Genomic DNA, 22,141 nt, shown 5'->3' on the forward strand with positions numbered 1-22,141 from the left:
ACAAGCTTTATTATTATTATTATTATTATTATTATTATTATTGCTTTTTTTCTTCTTCTCAAATCACACCAGTGTCATTTGTCACTGTGTCCTGTTAATGTGAGACTAAACTAAACTGAAATTCCAGAGTTGAAGCTTCAGGCATATGTGTGGCGTGACAGCGAGTGTATATGGTGGAGTTACTGTACAGGGTTGCAGCACGGTGTCAAACAACGCCCAGTGTGATATATGCTGTGACAAAAACCTGCTATGGAAGAAGAGGATCTCTGTCCCTTCAGAAAGCCTGGATGTAGAGTTTAAGTGCCATACACACTCCACATGTCCAAAATTTCTCACTCAATTGAAAATGTCCATCATTAGCTGGAGCAATCATCATTGGCTGTGTATGTATGAAGGTAATTATTCTATTATAACTAAAGCCTTTTATTTTGAACTTATTTTGTTCAATAAAACAACAAAGCATCAAACATTCCTCCTAAAGGCCTGAGTGTCAAGTACTTTTTTAATGTTTTTCTTGTGTTGATAGATACATAGTTAGACAGAGACATATGCATACATAGATAAAGGTTTTTGTGACTAAATGGTTGAATACACACAATCAAATTTGTGTTGAGATACTGTGAATAAATACATGATGAACACATGAAACACCCACTGAGTGTGCGCAAACATGAGGCAGCAACAAAAAAAAAAGTTTTAAGACAAACCTTTTCATGAGAGGGCAAAAACACTACATGGTAAAATAATTGTAAAATTTCATAATTAATCAAATGTATTGAGCTTTGTGTCATGATGATATTGATCAACATTGGACTTCAACACCAACAGCAATAAAACTTACTGAACACAAAAACCTTCTGCTTTCTGATGTTTAAAATAACTCTTTTACTGCTTCCTGTAGATTTACAATAAAACTGTCTTCAGATGTTTAAATATTGTCAGACGATCTGAAAACAGTGATATAGTTCCAGAGCAAACCATCCAAGAAATTCATCAAAAATTAAAAATAAATAATTATAATTTGTATTTGATGTTCTATTTTTAAAAATCCTGAAATAAAAATACTAAAATAAAGAAAGATATGTCTGATGTTTTTCTCCCTGAGAGTAACAACCAATGATGATTCATTCTGTCAGGCAAAGGTTTTTGTCTCAGTGTCTGTCATTGTGTATGGAGTGACTACCACAGTGCTTAATGATCCAACAAAAACCTGCACTGATCTGAAGGCAGCGCGGCATTAAAAACTGACAACACTGAGCAATTTTCTCTGTAGCCTGTTAAGAATAGATAAAATTAACAAAGCATTCATCAATTCTGAGGTTTTCTCACATATTCTGAGTATATTAATTTATAAAGAGGAAACAAGAGAAGCACAGGTTCAAAATGGATTAAGTTTATTTTGGTGATTAAAGCACCACAGTTAATGACAACAAAAATCTAACTAAACATAATCAGGTTCTGAAATGTAGCTGAATAAGTCCAACAGCTTTTGGTGATTTTTGTGTAGTTTTGATGAACCTCGGTGCTTCTGCAAACACAACCGTCTGAATCCAACATTAACCTCTTGATTATTTTTTTACTTTTAATCCCCACAGACAAGACAAGGCAACTATTTTTAAAGCAATACAAGAGTATGCAGGACAACATGACTGCTGTTCTGAAAGAAAGGAACAAGCCTCCTGCCTTTTTCTGGGAGCTTCTTCATAACATTTGGTTCTGAAAAAATGAAAATCAACTTTTCCAACTTCAACTCTGGGAAAAGTGTTTTGTGTCTGAAGGATACAGAGTTTTGCACTCCAGCAGCAACATTTTAATACGTGTTCAGCTTTTGTCATGTTTGTAAAGACCAGTGAGACAGACACCCAAGACACTGTCCAAACGCAACACAGAATTTTTTTTTTAAGTCAAGACTTCAATTGGAGAAATATTCACAAGGAGACAAGAGGTCAAACTACCATGTGGCCTAAAAATTGAAATGAATTAAGAAAAAAGAATAATAAAAAAAAAAAACTGAAATGAATAAGGATATTTTTGAATTCACAAAACTCAGTTTCTTCTATTCATGAAAAATAATGAAAAGGTTAATGTGGAGGTTCAGAAAGACCAAACCAAACCAGCTTGTTACTGGTTTCACCTGTGAATGTGTCTGAATGCAAAATAAGAAAAATACACACTAACAGTAGTTTTTATATTCGTAATAGATACAATAGTATGGTTGAATCTACATCAACGAATGTTGTCTTGTATTCATTATTGTTTACATAAGAAAATATTCAGCAAGAAATGTTCATTTTCTTCACTAAAATAAATATTTCAACAAAGTGTTGCACTTCACGCCACATTTTTTCAGATTTATTAAAGTTCATCAAATCAAACCTTTTCAAAGTGGAGAATAATCCAGCATCAAAAGGCACATCAAAGACAAAGTTTTTTAAAAAGACACAAAAAAAAAATGAAAATTTATGTTTAGTGTCTGCCAATAAAAACACAGCAGCAGACAATAAATAAGTCCTGACAGACTCAGTCACAGGTTTTTGTATTGGTGTGAGCCAGTGTGGCTATACGGGGAGCCACAGTGACACGAGGAAGGACAAAAACCTGTCTGCAAATGATCTGAAGCAACAAGTCAGCACATCATATGAAAACCTTGGATAATTCCCTCCTTTACGAAAGTTCTATGATAGTTTTGCACACAGAGTGAAAAGAGACAGAGTGAAAGCTTGTGGTTTTTAACAAAAAGATGATTATTTTTTTCCTGCTGTACAGTGTTGGATCAGTTTGCAAAACAGTCACAGTGACAGCAAAAGAAACTGAAATGCTGATGAAATGCTGATATTGATGAAAAAAAAAAAAAAAGCACACAAGTCCATTTCTGCTCATTATATGTATCAAGTCAGGTTTTTGGAGGGCAGTAAGAATGTTCAAATATTGAGATTGTTTCAATGACTGTCACAGGCTGGTGATAGACTGAAAATGCCAGGAGCAACAGGTATGAGACAGAAACTCCTAATAAGAAACAGACACACGGACAAAACATCCCTGAGAAACACAGTCCACCCAGAGAAGAACACAGACCAACAGAAGCCCAAATTATAGAGCAGCCATCAGGTGCAGACAATCACACAATCAGGCACAGGTGAAAGACTTCAGGGCAGAACAGCAATCAAACACGATGAGGGGGAAGCTGAGGAGCCTGAAAGGAGAAACATAACCTAACAAAAAATAGACAAGACAAACATGGACCCTGACAGACTCTGAACATGGCATAGTTATCCTCACTTATTCATGTATTTTTAAATATGTTGTATTTATTCCAAATAATAGATGAACAGAAATTCTCAGAATAAACAAACAACGGCATTGGATACACTGCATAAAGGTGAAATACTGAAAACAATCTTGCATCTAAGTTTGTTGATATTTACATTCAAGCACAAAGAAATTCAAATGCTAAGATGCAACAGAAAATCCTGACCGTGCACCTTGTTAGACTGAGGTTTTTGTCAGAGTGTATGGTGTTGTGTACAGCACAGTGGGAGCTGGTATCACAGTGTTTGGTGGTATTACAAAAACCTCCACAAGACTGATCTGAAGCATGGAGTTGCCTTTTATTTTCAGTTTTAGCCACAAAAGACAACAAGCAGGAAAACTTACCATGTCTTTTTTTAATGCATTATCTTTGCATAAACATTATATTTTACTTATTAAAAAAAGATACACTTTTACACTTACATCAGAATTATTCAATAATGTTGTAATTTTGAGGAAAAGTTAAGAAGCAAACACATATTTACTCAGGAGAATATGAATTACTGATAAATTAACATTTCAATATTACACTCAGAAAATATCAACAGATCTTTTCAACTTATAAACGATAATATAAGTATTTAGATATATATATCAGACTTGTGGTTTTCAGTGTCCTCACTGCTGAATATTTATGGAACACAGGAAAGCATCCAAACCACAGCAGGTGCTTCCGCACCGAGCCAACAAACTGACACTTCAGACTGGAAGACCAAACTGTAACACATCTCCCAATTCAATAAGCCTCACCAGCCTGAGCGACTGTGGCTGAGTGGGGGAAGGGTGTTGTCTTCCAGTTCCAAAGCTGATGTGTCAAAGTGTCCCTTTGCAAAATACTGAAGCCCAAGTTGCTTCCATTGGAGGTTCAGCAACTGTTTCTGTTTTTGAATGACTGAGCGTAGCAGACAGTGCTCAGAGATTTTTATTCTTCTTAAGCAGTGAAAAACAATAAAATTGAAGTAATATTGACAATTTACTTCAGTCACATTAAATCATTGTGGTTCAGTCAGGTCCAGGTCCTTGCCAGCTCCCTTGGCCCACTGACACCATACATAAGACCACAGGCTAAAAACCTGGCTGTTATCATTGATGGGGCAATCAGAGTTGATGAGCAGATCAGTGCAGTGGTGAAGGCCAGCTTCTTCCAGCTTCGGCTCCTCGCTAAAGTCAAGCCATATCTAAGCAGGCCTGATCTAGAAAAAGCCACCCATGCTTTTATCTCATCACGCATCGATTATTGTAATTCCTTGTATGTCGGCATGGACAAGTCTGAACTGAACCGCTTGCAGCAAGTTCAAAATGCAGCCGCTCGCCTACTAACCGGAACTAAAAAACAGGGGCACAGAACTCTGGTGCTTTCCTCACTCCACTGGCTTGTGGGTAGGTTCAGGGTTGATTTTAAGATTCTTTTATTTGTTTTTAAGTCGCTGAACGGGCTGGCCCCAAATTATTTATCAGACCTTAAGGTTCATTGGCCGTCCAGAGCCCTGAGTTCAGCTGACCAGCTTTTACTGTTCTATTTTATTTACTGTGAAGCACTTTAGCTGGCCATAGGTCCTTTTTAAATATGCTATATACATAAAGATGACGTTAACATTGACATTCAAATGCAGACTCTTCTGGGTAAAGAAAAAAATAATCATTGACGGTGAAATTTGTTTTTGTCAATATATTAATGCTGTGACTGCCATCCTGACCACTTTGCAGTAATCAGTTTATGTAATTATCTGCTTTGTCCAGTTCAAGGAATAGAATTTGTCCTGGACAGGTGCCCAGTTTTTCCTTCGTCAATCTCGTGGTCAAAGCCAAATTTTTTCAAAATCAAAGTCAACTTTGATCATGTAACCAGCCAAACTCACAGGCGCCTCGAATACAGCCAGAAACCAAACGATGAAACCTACATCTGGCTTCAGCTTTCAAATTGTTATCTGATTGGCAATTTTGTTTTCAACACCAAAGCTGTGTTAACCTGACACGCCAGATAGACAGTTTCATATGTCCGCCACAGAAATATTTCACAAATCCATCTGGGTAGCCGCTCTTCCGATTTGATTTCAGAGGCGGGACCTTCAAAACAATCAGTAGCTGGCGATTGGACGACCGTTCGAACCAAAGAAGACGACGATTGGACGACCGTTCTGATTGACAAGCGACACACTCACCACAGACTAATCCACATCAAGCCACGGTGTGACGTCGCTTATGTGCGCTGCTGCTGAGAAGCAGCAGACATCGTTTCCTGACAAAAAGACTTGAACTGATGTTCTGTGCTCCTCTTTCAAAGAAGAAACTGCGTCGCTTTCTTATAAAACTGCAGATATTGCCGTGTCCACGGAGATCGCTCCGCATGCCGCCATTGTTTTCGAACTTTTTCGAGCTTCCCGCTGTCGTCACGTCTTTCGTCACGTCCGCTCCTCCCGCAGCTCCCGCCTCTTTCCCCTGATTGGGCCGGTGAAATTTTAACTGAGTGAAACCATTGGTCTATGGAGCGCTACAAGATGGGATCTGCAGGATTTAGGAACTGAATCAGACAGGCCCATCTGCTATGCAAGGTTAAAGCTGTGTAGGATTTGGTAGAATCATTTTTGAACTGAAGAAACAGATGCAGAAGAGCAGGGGAGCCACCAGGGAGTTTGGGCCCCATGAAAAGAAAAGATAGTGCCATATTCATTTTGTCAGTATTATATTTTTATCAGGGGCCTTTCTGGGCCCCTAGAATCCATTCCCTGTTCACCCCCTTTTTGGCACCCCTGCAGAAGAGGTCATTTGCCACGGTTATGATGTTTTTTAATCTATAATTCATAAAGAATCTTCTAAATTAAAGTGTTCTTCTTTTCATTTGCATAGGGATATTAATTACGAAATAAGGTTTACATGAAAATCAGGTTTATTCACCTTTATTTAATTGATTTCTGATTTAGCACTTCGGCTTGAAAGGGTTCTGATTGGACAGGGAGCTGAAGTGATACTGACATGTCCACTATTAATAATAATCATTTTTCATTCAGAATTAGGTGTTTACAAGGTCATTTAAAGTGGAATTAAGTTTTCTTGGGAATCAAAATTCTCATGTAAACATGGCCATTATAACCAACAACCTGCAATCCCTATGAATTCATCCACGCTGCAATATGAAGGATGTTAAGGTGACAGTAAACTGAACACAGAAAGCAGTCTCAAATTGTTCCAAAACAATGTTGACAATGTGAGTTTTGTTGAACAGTTACCTAGTACCTTCCATATTATGAATGTCTATGTGTAGGTACAATCACACACATGTACGAGAAATACTGTTGTAACCTGTGTGAACAAGGTATATGATGTGTGGCGACAAACCATGTCTTAAAATGTCTGCATGTTTCTTTTCCTTTTAAAAAAAACTCAAGAGATACCTGGGCAGTTACAACCGTGTCTGTTGTGGAGAGTTGGTGAGTCCTGAAAAGGGGAAGGAGGATCGGGAAAGGTCAAGAAAAAGGATACCATTACAAGTACCTGAGGAACCAAAAGGGCTCCCAGATGGGCCATCAGGGGACACGGCTGTTTATGACAGAATGTCGCATATAGTGAAAAAGAAAAAAAAGAGATGCAGCTGTGTTTTGAAGGTGGATCCTCAAAAACTGTTTTTAAGAGCGGAGTTGAGAATTTTTGACATGAATCCCAACACTGGCGTAACTCTCAGGAATCCCAATGTTTTCATTTGGCTTCAGTATGAGCAGCTGGTGAGGAGGACGCTCATTCCCTCAGTTCATTCATTCATGCCTCAATGTACCCCGTACCCCAGCCCTCTTCCTAATAATAACCAGAGCACTCAAACAAATATAAATACTCAAGCTGTCAAAGTTAACGCAATAATGAGTTAATTAAAATTCCTATTGACGGCACTAATTTATTTGATGCGAGTTTTGTGACCCTCATCTTGCACTGTAGTTTGGGAAACTGAGAGGCATGTGATGTGATACTGCACACTCCTGTATAGTAGGTGGCGGCACCTTAAAGCTGTTTGTGATACGCCAAAACAAAAGAAGAAGAAGAAGGAGAAGCAGTGTGGAGAAATCAGGCATAATTCATCAAATACATCGTGAGTGGCACCTCCACAAGATGGCCACCGCATGCATGTAATGTCTGAGGTGACAACACATTGGATGGGGAGCAGAGAGGAATGAGGAGGCTATGTCATTATTTTCTTTTATGAAGGTTCCAGGTAATTCTCCTGACCAAAAGGACTTGCTGGTTCAGGAGTCTGTTATTGTGATGCATAAGCTCAATCAGTTTGTGTTGAAAAATGTTTGAAAAACTGGAAATTTAGTTGGTTGGCAAAGAATGAACACACTCAAGAGAACCGGCCCCCACAGGCCGTGACCCGCCCCAGTCCACATTTGAAGAAGGAACAGAGGTGATTGGAGCTTTCCTCTTCTCTTCACTTTATTTGTGCTCATAATCCACAAAGGTGTGTATGTGTGTGTGTGGTTTCAACAAACAACAAAATACAACTTAAGATAAACACATCCACAATAAACTTAGTCTGTTATTATACCCAGTCTGTATAAACAGCAGCAATAAAGTTGGTTTTCGAAGGGATTACAATCCAACATCATTCCAACTGCTTCAGCTGGTTCTCTCTCAACTTGTCAAGTCACCATTACTAATATGTCACTTCCAGTGGAGGAACCGGCAGAGTGCCTTTATTGTGAAAGTCCATATTTGCTACTTCCGATGACTAATGAGCATTCGCTCCGAACGTCGGCGATAAATGCTAATTTAATGAGTCATACCACATTTTTAGTGTACCATTAGAACTTGGTTACCTATACTGAAGCTGCACAATGACGGGTCTCGTAGCCCACCAGGGTTTCCGCCAAACCTTTTCAGTCCGGGTGCCGCTAAATTGTGCAGCGCACGGAAAACGGAGAGGAGGAAAAAAAAAAAACCTCTCCGACGGTTGAACACCGGCAGCGCTAGCAGTGCAAGCAGTGCAAGCAGTGGAAGCAGCCCCCCCACCCCCCTCCCCCCTCCCCCGGTCTGACAGCTCACACGAGCAGCATTCACCACAGCACCACACGCTCCCCCCCGGCCAAACTTTTTTCCTGCAGGAAACACTGCCCACTATTCATCTCAACCAGGGTTGGGGAGTAACGGATTACATGCAACGGCGTGATGTAATCAGGATACAAAAAATTGTAACTGTAATCCATTACAATACACACAAAAAACATGTAATCTCTTACAGGCATATCTCATAAAAAAACAAATTACTGAGCGGGATTACTTTTGAAAATCTGACGGAATATACCAGAATTACAACAGACATCCGCGTCGTATACAGACATTGTGACACTTTACGGCACTTTACAGCACCAACCGTCACATCATAGATCTAAAAACAATAGATGCCATAGATATATAAATGATAGACGCCGCAATGACCGCTATCTTGGAGCAGCCTCCCGCTCTGCTGGTATGTTTAACTATGAATGAAACAACCCGCGATGTCGTGGATTTTACCACCTGCTGCTGGAGTCATGGCTGCTCCAGAGAGAGAAACTCATTCTTTGGCTGGAAACATAGACATTTTGTATTTAAGTCAGATGAGACCAGAACTGCTCAGTACATTGTAAATCCTGCTTCCCAGTTGTGAAAACGGTCTCAACATCCAGGGACTCAACATCAAACCTGAAGACACATCGACAGGTATGAAACACACCTGAACTCACAGTGAAGCTAAAGTGTTATTAGCCTGCTAACCTGTCAGTAACCTACTGCTGAGAACCACAGCCTCACCAGGCTGAACTCAGAAGAATCTGATGGAGGCAATAATATCTTCAGCCTGGATGGAGGATTGATTGGAGACTGCATGTTTCCTTCTGTCACTGAGGAATAAATGAACTCTTAACTCTTGAAAAAAAATACTGAGCATAGCATACCTGAACTCAAAGCACTGCTCCTCGCTACAGCAGTACACAGGAGACTGAGTATATAATATAAATGTGTGTTAACACTGTCAGTGCGGCTCCTGGTGCTGCTGCTGTTCTGTGGAACAACTGGAGGAACACAGTCTGAACTGATGAAGCTGATCCTGAGTCAGAAAGAAAGAAAGTCAGATTCTCAGTAGGTTCAGAGGACGTCATGTTGTTGGTATTAATTGGGGCTGAACACACAGAGTTCAGCAGAGTTCATGACACTCAGAGCATTTAGTGTTTACTGTGTAGAGTTGTCAATACACTGTGAGGATGACACATTGTTTTTGTCTTTATTTTTTATGTTTGCTGGTGAAGTAATCTAAAAGTAACTAAAAGTAATCTGGTACGTTACTTTTTTATTGAAGTAATTACAGTAAGTTACTAATTACATTTTTGACAAGTAACTTGTAATTGTACCGGATTACAATTTTAAAGTAACCCTCCCAACCCTGGTCTCAACACACACATTGCTACCTGTGTGACGTCACTCACCTGAAACCCAACTCTTAGTCAGGCTCACCCTGTATGATTAATATGATTATTTTAATGAATAGTGCTTAATAATTAAAGGAACTTGACAATAACTAAACACTAAACTGGTGACCTTGTGGCCTTTTCTTCAAAGAGAGACCTAATACAGCCAGTCATTAATCTAACACTCAACAAGACAACAGGGTGACTTTTGTGGAAAAAAAAAACAAAAAAACAAAGTTGCCAATTCCTGTCAGGAAATTTCATGTCATCATCCAGTTTGCAGACATGCCAATTTCAATATCTAGGTAAAATTATTTTATGACATCATTTAAAACGGATACATTGTTGCCAATTTCTCGTCAGGAAAGTTCTAAATGACATCATCATACAGGAACTGGTGCAAAGTGCACCACGTAACATGAATTTGGTAATGCATCAATCTGCATCCATCTGATAATCGAAGAATGGGACGAGGCTATTATCTAACCCTGTTGAAGTTGGCATTGTTGTCTTCAACTCCAGTAAAGAAGTCTTGTTGTTTGAACCCCTGAAGGGACTGAAGCTGAGGAGAGGGGCTGAGAAAGAGGAAGTGTTGTTCACCAACTGATGGCACACACACTTCCTTTTATGTAACCAAGAGGAAATGGGACATCTCAGGAGAAATGCACGTAGATAATATGGTGGGAATTATTTTATCACTGTAATCTTGCTGCTTCCAGGTTAATAAGTATCTGTCATAGGCTGTCATATGACATGTAACACTGTGACTACAGCTTTGACTACTGGGGGAAAGGGACTCAAGTCACTGTAACTTCTGGTAAGTAATTAATTTATTTGGACTGAAAATACATTTTTGATGTTTTCCTGTTATTTTGTCTTTAATTTAAATTTCTGCATGTATGTTGAATGTGACATCAAACATCTTCCACATGAGCAGAGCTGGATGACATATTAGGTTTAATGGATTAAAAATTATACATTTTATTAATTATTCCAGCTCTGATGACACAAATAATATTTGTCACTGTGACTTTTTAACTTGCTGGGTAAGATGAACACTGGTGACAGTGACAACAGGTAAATTAAAGCTTTAATTAAAAAGCTTAAAAATAAATATTCATCCCAGGATGATACACGATTACCAAAAATATTAGTTTTTATATGATTGATGTGTTGATCATTGTGACTGAGCCTTTGATTACTGGAACATAAAGGAATATCGGTAACTAAAGGTAAAAAACTAAACTCTTTGAGGAAGTTTTCTGCTCCCAGCATGTTTTTGTATGTTGGTTGTATTGACTTTTTTCACTGTGATGCTGCTTTTGACTACTGGGGAAAAGGAACGATGGTGACTGTCACATCAGGTAAAATAAGCTTTTTCTTCTCATATTGTTGTCATAAATGTCAAAAATACACAGGTTAGAATGTTTGGTCCTCAGTGGGGAGAAAACTGCATTTTAAAATACTTGGGTTTGCACTTTGGATGTCAGATCACAAAATAATAATACTGTAACAAACAGGTAAGCAAACCTTTGTTGTGTCATGCGTGAATGTGAATAGAAAAAAGTTCAACTTGTTTAGAAGATGGTGAAGTCAAGCACATTATAAAAGTTGTTTTTGTACATTGAATGTGTTGGTTTGTTACACTGTGATGGTGCTTTTGACTACTGGGGAAAAGGAACAATGGTGACCGTAACAACAGGTAAAAAATAATTTCTTCCTTATGTCCTTTGTGATATTGTGATATTTATTCTGTTTGCATGACATTTAAACCTCAGTGGCAAATTTAATTTGAGATGTTTTTCTTGTGGAGAGGTGGGTATATTGTGGCAACAAGGTTAAATGAAGCTGGTAAGTCAGTCTTTTTTCTTTTTCCTCCATAAATTTCAGTTGGAAACGTTTGTTTCATTTATTGTTGCTTCGTTTTGGGCATACAGTTGTGACTCCATGTGCCAAATTACTAAATGTGAATGTGTTATGTGTTACATTTGTGGAAACTTTATTTTCAAATGTGCAAATAATTTGACTTCTATTCGAAAAAGGCTGGAACGAAAGAAAGAGTCCGATTATTATTTTATTTTATTTTTTTCTTAAACCTTAAAACTGCTATTGACAAAAAGAGATAAAACCACAGTGTTGTCTTGTAAAAACTAAATTAAACCTTGTGGCACAAGTGCATCAGAATATTCATCTATGAATTATAATTTGTGGAAGATTCTCTCTGGATATCACCAAAAACTAAATATATGAGAGAGATTCATAAAACCATCATGAGTTTTTGTTATAAGTACCAAAAGACTTTCAGAACTGTGATGACTGGTTTTTTGATTACTGGGGAAAAGGAACAACGGTGACTGTAACAACAGGTAAAATATCATTTTCTTCATTATATCATTTTCGATGACAATGTAATATTTACTGTGTTTGCATTACATTTAAACCTCAGTGGCAAATCTTTGACATGTTTTTGTTGTTGAGAGGTTAGTATATTGTGATCATGCTTTCTGAACAAAAAAGGCAAAAAGGTTGAATTAACACTGGTAAGTTCGTCCTCTTTTCGTATAAATTTAAGTGTAAGTTGATGACAGAGTCATAAGGTAAAAAAAAGAAATTACATTTTTATGTGTAACATGAAATGTCTTTCTGATTTGTTACACTGAATTCTCTGACATAGAAATATTACACTCATAGTTGTTAAAATAAGATCAAAGTTAGTTAAATTGGTGCACTTCATAATTAAACTTTAAAGTGGACTTTTTGAAAATGAAACTTAGTAAATGGGCTTTTGTTACTACGGGCTGAGTAAATTCAGCACTGTGCTCCTACTATGGTTTCGACTACTGGGGAAAGGGTACAACCGTAACAGTTTCATCAGGTAAGACAATTATTATATATCATACACAACTTCTAAAGTTAATTTAAAGTCATGCATGTTTATGATAAAATACCGTGAACTCAGTTGATGTGTTTAGGTTTGAATCTGTTTCGTTCATTGATTCATTCTTTCATTAAAAAAAAAAAAAGGAAGAAAAATGATCATTTTATTTAAAAGTTCATAGTTTTATCAGTAATTTCTTTTCTGACATTTTTTTTTTAAATTGTGTTTTCTAAGTTTTAATTGTAATAACTGGCCTTCTGCAATGTCCGATACTGTGTTTGTTTGTTTTTTTTTCTGTCATGACTTTTAAAGGAAACTTCACTGCACTGCTTTACACATTCAATGGAAAGGTTTTATTTAAGTTTTTTTCATCCAGTTGTCATCCTTTCTGTGTTTACTGAATGATTTGGAAGTGTGTCAGTGTGTGTTTGGAGGACATTTATCATGTTCAACATTCTGAATTTCTTTCATGTTGTTTTAACTGTGACCCTGTAATGAAACTGGCCTAATATAAATCTGCACTGTTACATAATACACACACGTATAATTTATTTCTCTTCTTCTTGTTCCTCTTTTGCTTCCAGCCACTTCTACTGGGCCAACGGTGTTTCCTCTGAGTCCATGCAGCTCTGACAGTGCAACCACCTTCACTCTTGCCTGCCTGGCCACTGGCTTCTCTCCCGCCTCACTCACTTTCTCATGGACCAAAAGCGACACGGCCTTGACTGATTTCCTCCAGTATCCTGCAGTCCAGAGAGGAGAAACTTACACTGGCATCAGTCAAATCCAGGTGAAAAGAGGAGACTGGAACAAGCTGGACAGCATCAAATGTCTGGCCAGTCATCCTGCCGGGCAATCCCCGGGTGCTTTTGTCTTCCCTGGTAAGTCTCCAGCGAAGGAAAATATGATTGTTATTAAAACTGACTGATTGAGTGTAACTGCATGGCAGGCCTGTTCACATGGACTTTTTACTGAATTGCAGAATTACACAAACATGTGTGACAATTATTTCTGATAAGTTTTGTCAAACATCTTCAAAAAGTTATTATCCTCTTTAGTGGATGATCTGAGATATTATTGAGTACAGGTGGTACTTTTTTTATTGTGTCAAATCTACATGTGTTGATAAATGAACAGATTAATCTTTGGTTTACATAAAAGAGTGATACAACCTAATTAATTAGTATTCATCAATATAATACGTTTCACCACTAAAAGACCTACTTCATTACTGCAGGTGGAATAAGACGGACAGAACATTGCTTTTTCTTTTTTCCCCTCACTAACAAACTCTGTCTTAGAATAATATTTGATTCTTTCCTTTTTCATCTCTCTGCACTGCTCCAAGTTCTCTCCTGGTGTCTGCCTGCTTCAATATGGATTGTACATTAACACCATTTAAATAACATTTATGTTCATGTTGCTTGACAGTGAATGTATATGCAGAAGCAAGCATCACAATCTGAATACATTTCAACTTCAATCCATCGTCATTTTATAAAAAAGACACTTAATTTATAAAGGAAAGCTTTTATTTGAGCAGCATCATGTATGCATGTGCAAGTTGCATATTCAGTCATCTTTTCACTTCTGTTCATCCAGATTTGATGAACACTGTGACACATGATCAGCTTCTGCATATATATCTATATTCCTTCCAGCTTCTGCATACATATGTGTGTGTGTTTGTTTTTCAGAGGTGAAATATATTGAACCAACTCTTAAAGTGTGTTTCTCTGAAGAGGACAATGAGGTTACGTTCTCCTGCATTGCCAAAGATTTTGCTCCAAAGGAACACAACATAACATGGCAGAAAAATACAGGAGAAATCACTGGCAAAATAGACAAGATTGAGACCATTTCTGCAGGAAGAGCAGGGAATGAAACCACACTGTACAGCGCATCAAGTTTTCTCAGTGTTGAGCCCGATGAGTGGAGTAAAGGTACTACATATACATGTGTGTTTGAGAGGAAAGGGAAAGACAATATCAGCAAATCTGTGACCTACAAAGAATCCACCACAACCTGTAAGTACACCATGACATGTTCTTTTAATCATTTATGTTGGTTCACTTTCCATGATGAACACTTTTCATTCAGGTCACGTTTTTATTCACTTTTTAGGTGATGGGTGTCGAGAAGCAGATGTGGAAGTAACTATTGAAGGTCCCTCAATTCAAAACATGTCTGTGAACAGAAAAGGAACTCTGACCTGTGAAGTCAAGGTAAACAAGGGAAGAGTGGAAAAGATTTTCTGGGAGAACAGCTCCGGAAAAGAAATAGCTGGCAGTCAGCTGGAGCCTGGCAAGGGAAAGCAAAGCACACTTTTCCATACTATTGACATCACCTATGAGGAATGGAGCCAGGGGACAGGATTCTTCTGTGTGGTCGAGCATGACAACATGATAGAGCCACTGAAGAAAGAGTACCAAAAGGACATCGGTAAGAAAACTGCTCTGCAAGTGTCCAGTAAAAACAGTGCTTCCTTCCACTTGTCACTCCACAAACTACCTCGGTTTTTATTATTTAGGAAATATTCTCTTGGGAACATAAGGTACTATCCTCTGTTCTTTATATCTAATGGATTTTTTTATATTTGCAGGAAAACAATGTCAGCGGCCTTCAGTGTTTATGCTGCCACCAGTTGAACATCCTAAAACAGAAAGGGTGACCCTGACTTGCTTTGTGAAAGACTTCTCTCCTCCGGAGGTTTTTGTCTCTTGGCTTGTTAACGATGAGGAAGCAGGTTCAGAATATGACTTCAACACCACCAGCCCTGTAGAAAGCAAAGGATCGTATTCTGCTTATGGCCAGTTAACACTGAGCTTTGACCAGTGGAGTGACAGTGATGCTGTGTATAGCTGTGTCGTTTACCACGAGTCCTTGGTCAACACAACAAAAGCCATTGTCAGATCCATTGGCTACAGAACATTTGAAAAGAACAACGTGGTGAACCTCAGCATGAATGTCCCCGACACGTGCAAGGCCCAGTAGATGTTTCCTTCTGTCTCGCTGTGTCCTCTGTTGTTTGGATGTTCATGTTTGTTGCTTGTGATATTACAATGTGTTTGTGTGTTTTCACTGCAGATTCAAAATCAAAATAAAAAAAAAATCTTTGCAAATCCTTTAATGTTTGTTCATGTTTGTTAAGTGCAGTTATGTCGTTATTCAACCTGAATATTGTGTGTGCGACTGTTTTTTGTATGTCTATTGTGCCATTAATACTTAAATATATATAGATATGTACATACATAGAGACAGACTGATTTTATCTGCCTTGAGTTCTGGAACAACAACAAAAAATCTTTGCCAATATCTCTTCACCTGCTTCAGAAAAGGATCGAATCAGTCCCATTCATGGTTGCATTGTTCTTGAATAGTGCAGCAGCACTGCTTCTGTGACTTGTGTGTGTGGCTGTTTGCTCTACTGGGTCCTTCATCCCTCCACATACAATCAACAGTTTGACTCGACCTCGGCTGTTTCTGAGTCGAACAATAAAGAAACTCTCGTACAAGCCAAGGGAAGCAAACCACCAATATTTATGAATTTCAAAAGCAAGTCAGGATCACTGCAGGCAGAATGAACCTAATGCCACTGACACTGTTTTTTTTAAGATGATGAAATCAAATGAGACTTATCGTGCATACTTCCTGAAATACAACTGAGCATTTGTCTTATCTTTATTCATTTTAATTCTACACTGACAACAACATTCCCATGTGAAGAATCATTTTCACACAAGCTGTTCGTTAACGCAAGATCTAAATGGTGGCTAGTATTAATCAAACAATGACTATATTCTACATTTAGAGCGCCTGATTGAAACAAACAAGGACGATGCTGAGAGGGCAGAAGAGGACAACATGGCGAGCACAGCCCTCACCTTCATCATCCTCTTCCTCCTCACTCTGCTGTTCACTATTGGAACTACAGCTATCAAGGTACAAGTCATTTTATATTGTCAAGCACAGATATGGATCAGAAAAAGTCTTCACAGTTGATGGTTTTAAACAATGACAAAAAGAAATGCAACCTAATCATATCTATAAAACAAAACATTTTCCATAACTACATCTTCAAGCGGAATTGTTTTGTCAATGAAGTGAAACAATTTTCCATTCTCAGTAATTATTCATCTTATTAATCCAACAGTTTCATTCTGCCTTCACTTCTAATTCTCATGAAGAATTCTCAACAATAAATGATGCATGCACAGTTACAGCACTCATCTTATACACTTTGATGCTGTTGACATTTACAAGAAAAGATAAAATACTTTTGTTTTGCCAAGAGGTAAAATGTGCAAACTTGTAGTGACTGTTACTTGAGGGTTCCTGACAATTTCAAGAATATTACTTCTCATATAATTACTGTATTTTGGGCTGATATTAAGAACACCATCACGCCTATATGTAATATGTATAATAAGTGATATTAAATATAAAGCACTTGGTCATTTTTGTCCATTTACATTTGAGTTTGCATTTTTCTTATCTTTTTTTTCAAAACATCTCTTTTCAGGTCAAATGAAACAAGGAGTACGATCATATCTGTTTCATGAAAACTTAAGGAAGTATATATCATAAATCATTTCTCTGACAAATTCCTATTATCATGTAAGTAGTTACAGCGATGTTTTTTGCTTTTTATGTCTTTGTTTGCCTTCTTGAAATAAAAGGTTCAAATGAAGTTCAGAAATGATGTGGCTTCTTATTCTCTCTTTCACTGTATTTTATGTAGTTGTAAAATGAGTTGTTTATTAAGATAGAAATTAATTTTCTGTATTTCTGTAAATAATATGTTGTGTTTATTTCCAGCAGATGGAATCAACAGTGTGTGTGAAACTCAATGTGTAATGTGAGAATCTTTACAGTTGGTTACTTTTTGACTATTATTACTGCATGTGAGAACTAAAACCTTCAGCCAAAGTCATGCAAAGCTCCGTTAAGGCTTTCTGATAACAACTGTGTACTGTCAAGAGGTATTTAAATGTGCTTTTTGCTTCTCTTCCTGGCACGCCACGCCTCACACCTGCTGTCTGTTGTGCTCCGTTGCTCCTTGCATTGTTTCACTTCTGTTTATTTCAGTACTCACGGGGGGCCTGGGTGTTGGGAAGCCTTCCGCTGGCCGCTTGCCCTGATCACTCCGCCCTATCATGTTTAACATCTGTGTAACAGACTTCCAGTCCTGTCTCCACCTGAATTTATTACACCACAAACTATGTAAAAGTAAAACTCTGCCATCTGGCCCAAACACAAACACACTACACCTAAAACGGTTCATTACTTTCCAAAATGTGAAGGTATGTATCACTTTGGCCAAATTATTTATTGTTTATTGTTCATAACCCACATGTGCAGTGAAGTATGGTGAAGACACAATCATCTTTTCTTTGTCTCAGAACCACGGATCGTCTCACCAAACATCACATTGTACCCTGTCTGGAAAGGTAAACTGGGAAACTCAGCAGTCAGACTGATTTGCACTCTCAGTAGCTTCTATCCAGACAAACTGAGTGTGGAGTGGCAACACGACCAACGACCCCTGAATATTGTTCCAAACGAACTAAAGCTGCAAAGTATGGAAGGGAGAGAAAAAACCTTCAGCCTCAGCAGTGAGATTGAGCCAAATATCACAGAGTGGACAACAGGCAGCAGTTTCACATGCAAGGCCACTCATGAAGGAAGTGAATATGAAAAAACAACAAGTATTTGTGAGAGTAAGTATGAATGTGAACTTCTTCATTAAATACACTGAAAATAAATTATTACATTCACAGAATGTGTTCAGATAACATTTTTGTGAGGAACTGAGTGATTATGGTTCATGTCATTTATTGTTTCTCCTCAGTGCATGCAAGTACTCCTCCTTTTATGATCCTGGACACTCCCAGCTTCAAGACTGTGATGACGGCTACCTCTGATGTGAAAGCCACATGCTTGATCAGCACTGTTTTTGATGCCAAGGTGACCTGGCTTTTGAACGAACAAGTTGCACCAAGTAACACTGTTTCTAAATCTGAAAACACAAGTTATGTAACAAGTGAAGTAACTGTTCCTTCAACAAAGTGGAAGCAGCTGAAACATGTTACATGCAGAGCTGAACATGCATGTTTTTCATCTGTGGAAAAGACCAAAAACATCCCAGGTAAGATCACCTTTCAACCTGAAAATCAGACACTGCTGAAGAGACTTATTGATTCATTGTGTTCTTTGTTTTCTGCCGTCTTTATCTCTCAGAGCCTGAAGTTCCTGCTCCAGTGGTGATGATAAGCAGATCTCTTCCAGATCTTCTCAAGGGAAACAGTGCTGTGCTCAAGTGTGAAATCACACAACTTTCCTCACATGATCTCTCCATCACAATTCAGGCCAATGGAGTTGACATCTCTGACAATCAATATGTTGATTTTCACAAAGCCTCAGGCATTCATTCAGTGACCAAACACTTCAATGTTCCTGAAAAATACTGGAAAAAAGACCAAAGTTTCACTTGCAAGGTGAATCAAGGTTTTTCCAGCAGCAGCTCATCCCAATCTATTGGCAATATTTTTGGTGAGTGGAGTATTCATAAATATATTTATCTGTTTAAATCAATGTATTCACTCATCGGTTTTCTGATTCATCTCTCATTTAGTGGATCCATCAGTGGAACTTCTTCTGATACCCAGTCAGGACTCTGATTCACAAACACTCTCATGCTCTGGAAGTGGCTTCGACCCTCAAATCAAATGGTTGCCTGAGCTCCAGATCAGCTCTTCCTCAACAAAAGGCGCCATCACCATGAGTGCAGATGGGCGTGTAGCAGTGACCAGTCAACTTCAAGTTCCTCGATCAGATTGGCAAAGTGGGAACGTCTTCACTTGTCAAGTCTCTGACAAGTCTCTCAACACAGCAGTCAACAAGAGTATCAGTGTCTGCTCAGGTAACCCGACAACACTCAACATTAGTCAGGAAACGATCAATACAGTCTCACCACTTCTGAATCATATCTCATCACAATCGTTTCTCTATTTCCATTTGACTGATGTTGCAGTTTCCTTTCCATTTGTTCTTCAGTTACTCCAGCATCCTCTCAGATTGCTGAGGTTTATGTTCATGGACCGCCACTGCAGCAGCTTCGGAGCAAAGAAAAGGCTCTGATGAATATCACCTGCCTTCTGGTCGGTCACAACCTTAAAGACTTCTCCATCAGCTGGAAGGTTGACAATAGCAAGTATTTTGGACACAATGTTTATCCACAGCAACCAAAGAGCCACAGCAATGGGACAGAGACGATGCAGAGCTTCTTTGGTGTGTCAGCAGAGGATTGGCATGCATATAAACAAGTGTCTTGTGAGGGAAAACATCAATGTTCCAACAAAGGCTACGAGGCCCATATCAGCAAAAGCAGAGGTAGTGGTAAAAATATGACTGTTCATTGTAAAAATAGTAACTTGGCTGAGAAACTTGCTTGTTCTCATGATAAACTAACAGATACAGTTCAAAGAAAAAACAACTGATCCTTGGTTTCTGTCTTTTTGTGTTTCTTTAGATCTGCTCCCACCAACAGTGAAGATAATTCAACCAACCGCCTCTGAGATGTCAGTGTCAGATATCTTCACAGCTGTTTGCCAAGTTTCTGGATTTTCCCCATCCAATATATTAGTCTACTGGGAGGAGAATGGAAAGAAACTTCCATCCTCTCGGTACGTCAATGGTCCAGTGTGGAAGTACCCGAGGAGCAGCTCTTTCTCCATGAGCAGTAAATTAAACGTATCCAAAAGTCTGGACACACCAGTGTATTCTTGCGTTGTCATCCATGAATCATCTGAAACACCTTTTCGAAGCACCATGAAGGATGTTCTGGGTGAGTTGTTCATTTTTGTTTGCTCACATTTGCCTGAGTCCCAAACAATAAAAAGCTTTTCTGCTTCTTTTCTCAGCTCCAGTGGCCCTCAGTGAACCTTCAGTCCTCTTGCTTCAGAGTTCTAATGAACTTGTGTGCCTCGCCTTTGACTTCACTCCTGAAGCCATCAACATCACCTGGTTTCGTGATGGAACCTCAGAATTGCAGGATTACAATACCAGTGAGCCACAAAGAGGTGCAGATGGAAGATTTAGCATTCGGAGCCACCTCCGTCTGTCTCTAATCGACTTCTTTCCAGGAGTGGTGTTCACCTGCAAGGTGACCCATGCAAGCTTTACAAAGCTCCTGAATCTATCCAGACCAGGTAAGACTTCATCCATTCAGCCAATGTTTTCCAGAAGATGATATAACAGCATATTTAACAGTGCACGCCAGACACAAAATCACTTTTGAACTTTCAAACAAAAAATATTTGATCACAGACACACTGGAGCAGTGTGATTTTTTAGATCACATCGCCCATGCTGAAGTGAGCCAAGATATAGGCGTGGAAACTGTGCACATGGCCTTCACCTTCCTCATCCTGTTCCTTATTTCTGTTGTCTACGGTGTTTTTGCTACCATGTTTAAGGTGAGACTCTGCCTTTTCTTTCAGCTTGACAGTTGCTTCTGGCCAATAAGCTGAGACATTCCTGTGTTTTGTTTCTTTTACAGACCAAATGATGACAAGACGACTCCCTGCAGACTTGAGGATTTTGATGCCATGTCAGTCAGATGTGTTCAGTTTTCTTTGCTTTGCTTTTGTATTTCTGGTGTTGTGTTCCGTGAAAAAAAAGAAACAAAAAGTACTTTGTCTGTGGTTTAATGCGTACTTGATGCATAATGCTGTTGTGTGTAAAAATAAAAAGAAGAGATGAATAAATTACATGTTTCATTCTCGTCCTTCAAATGTTTCAATTAATCTCAAAAGCTTGACTTTCAATCTCATACTCGAGGGCTACAGTCCTGCCTGGCTTCAGTGTCTCCCGGCTTCAAAACACTTGATTTTTAAACTGTGCCTTGTTTCCAGGCTGTCTGCTGACATTAGTTGAAGCAAATTCATTAAATTCAGGTGGAGACATTGAGACCATGCGGGCCTGTGTGGCCCTCCAGGACCAGAAGTTCTTCCTGTGCCACACAGTGTTCTCAGAGTACTCCAGTCGTCCACAAGAGTGAGACAAAGCTCCACATGCAGCAGTGTGAGAGCACCACCTCCATGTGAAATAGCAGCCCTGGAGACATTTGAAGACGCTGACAGATCAGAACTGGATGCACTGTGGCAGTATATGATAGAAAGGTGCATTGATCTTTAAGTACAGAGGCTCTTTTTGTGTCTCCTCTCTTCCATACATCCACACTGACACACAGAGCCACTGTAAATCTGAGCTGTGTGTTTCTATCTGTATTTGTGTACCTTGTGGGTTTCTTGGAATTCAAATCTGGGAGGGATGACACCAAACACATCAGGGCTTCCTATTGGCGACTTCTGGAGTGATCTGGCAGAGTGTGTTGCCCTTTTGGCTGGGGACCCCATGGCAGCCTGCCCAAATCTGTGACGGTGAACAAACTTTACAGAAGACACTGTGACTGTGGGCTGAATGAGGAGTTACAGGAAGCTGATCTTGATTCACTTCACTC

At 38.8% G+C, this 22,141-nt stretch overlaps 1 gene segment (V, D, J or C); it reads left to right on the forward strand.

Annotated features, from left to right (window-relative positions):
* The window catches only part of LOC115387513 (Ig mu chain C region membrane-bound form-like), a 74,349-nt gene extending 53,178 nt beyond the window's left edge, over positions 1-21,171 (forward strand). Inside the window, 10 exon segments of the C gene segment in view lie at positions 11,053-11,104; positions 13,203-13,499; positions 18,021-18,338; positions 18,470-18,766; positions 18,859-19,170; positions 19,253-19,540; positions 19,675-20,010; positions 20,150-20,464; positions 20,541-20,828; positions 20,947-21,171. Coding sequence covers positions 11,086-11,104; positions 13,203-13,499; positions 18,021-18,338; positions 18,470-18,766; positions 18,859-19,170; positions 19,253-19,540; positions 19,675-20,010; positions 20,150-20,464; positions 20,541-20,828; positions 20,947-21,149 — 2,673 coding nt within the window.
* The last annotated feature ends 970 nt before the right edge of the window (positions 21,172-22,141 follow it).

This window comes from Salarias fasciatus, chromosome 4, assembly GCF_902148845.1.
Source record: "Salarias fasciatus chromosome 4, fSalaFa1.1, whole genome shotgun sequence".
Classification (NCBI taxonomy): Eukaryota; Metazoa; Chordata; class Actinopteri; order Blenniiformes; family Blenniidae; genus Salarias; species Salarias fasciatus.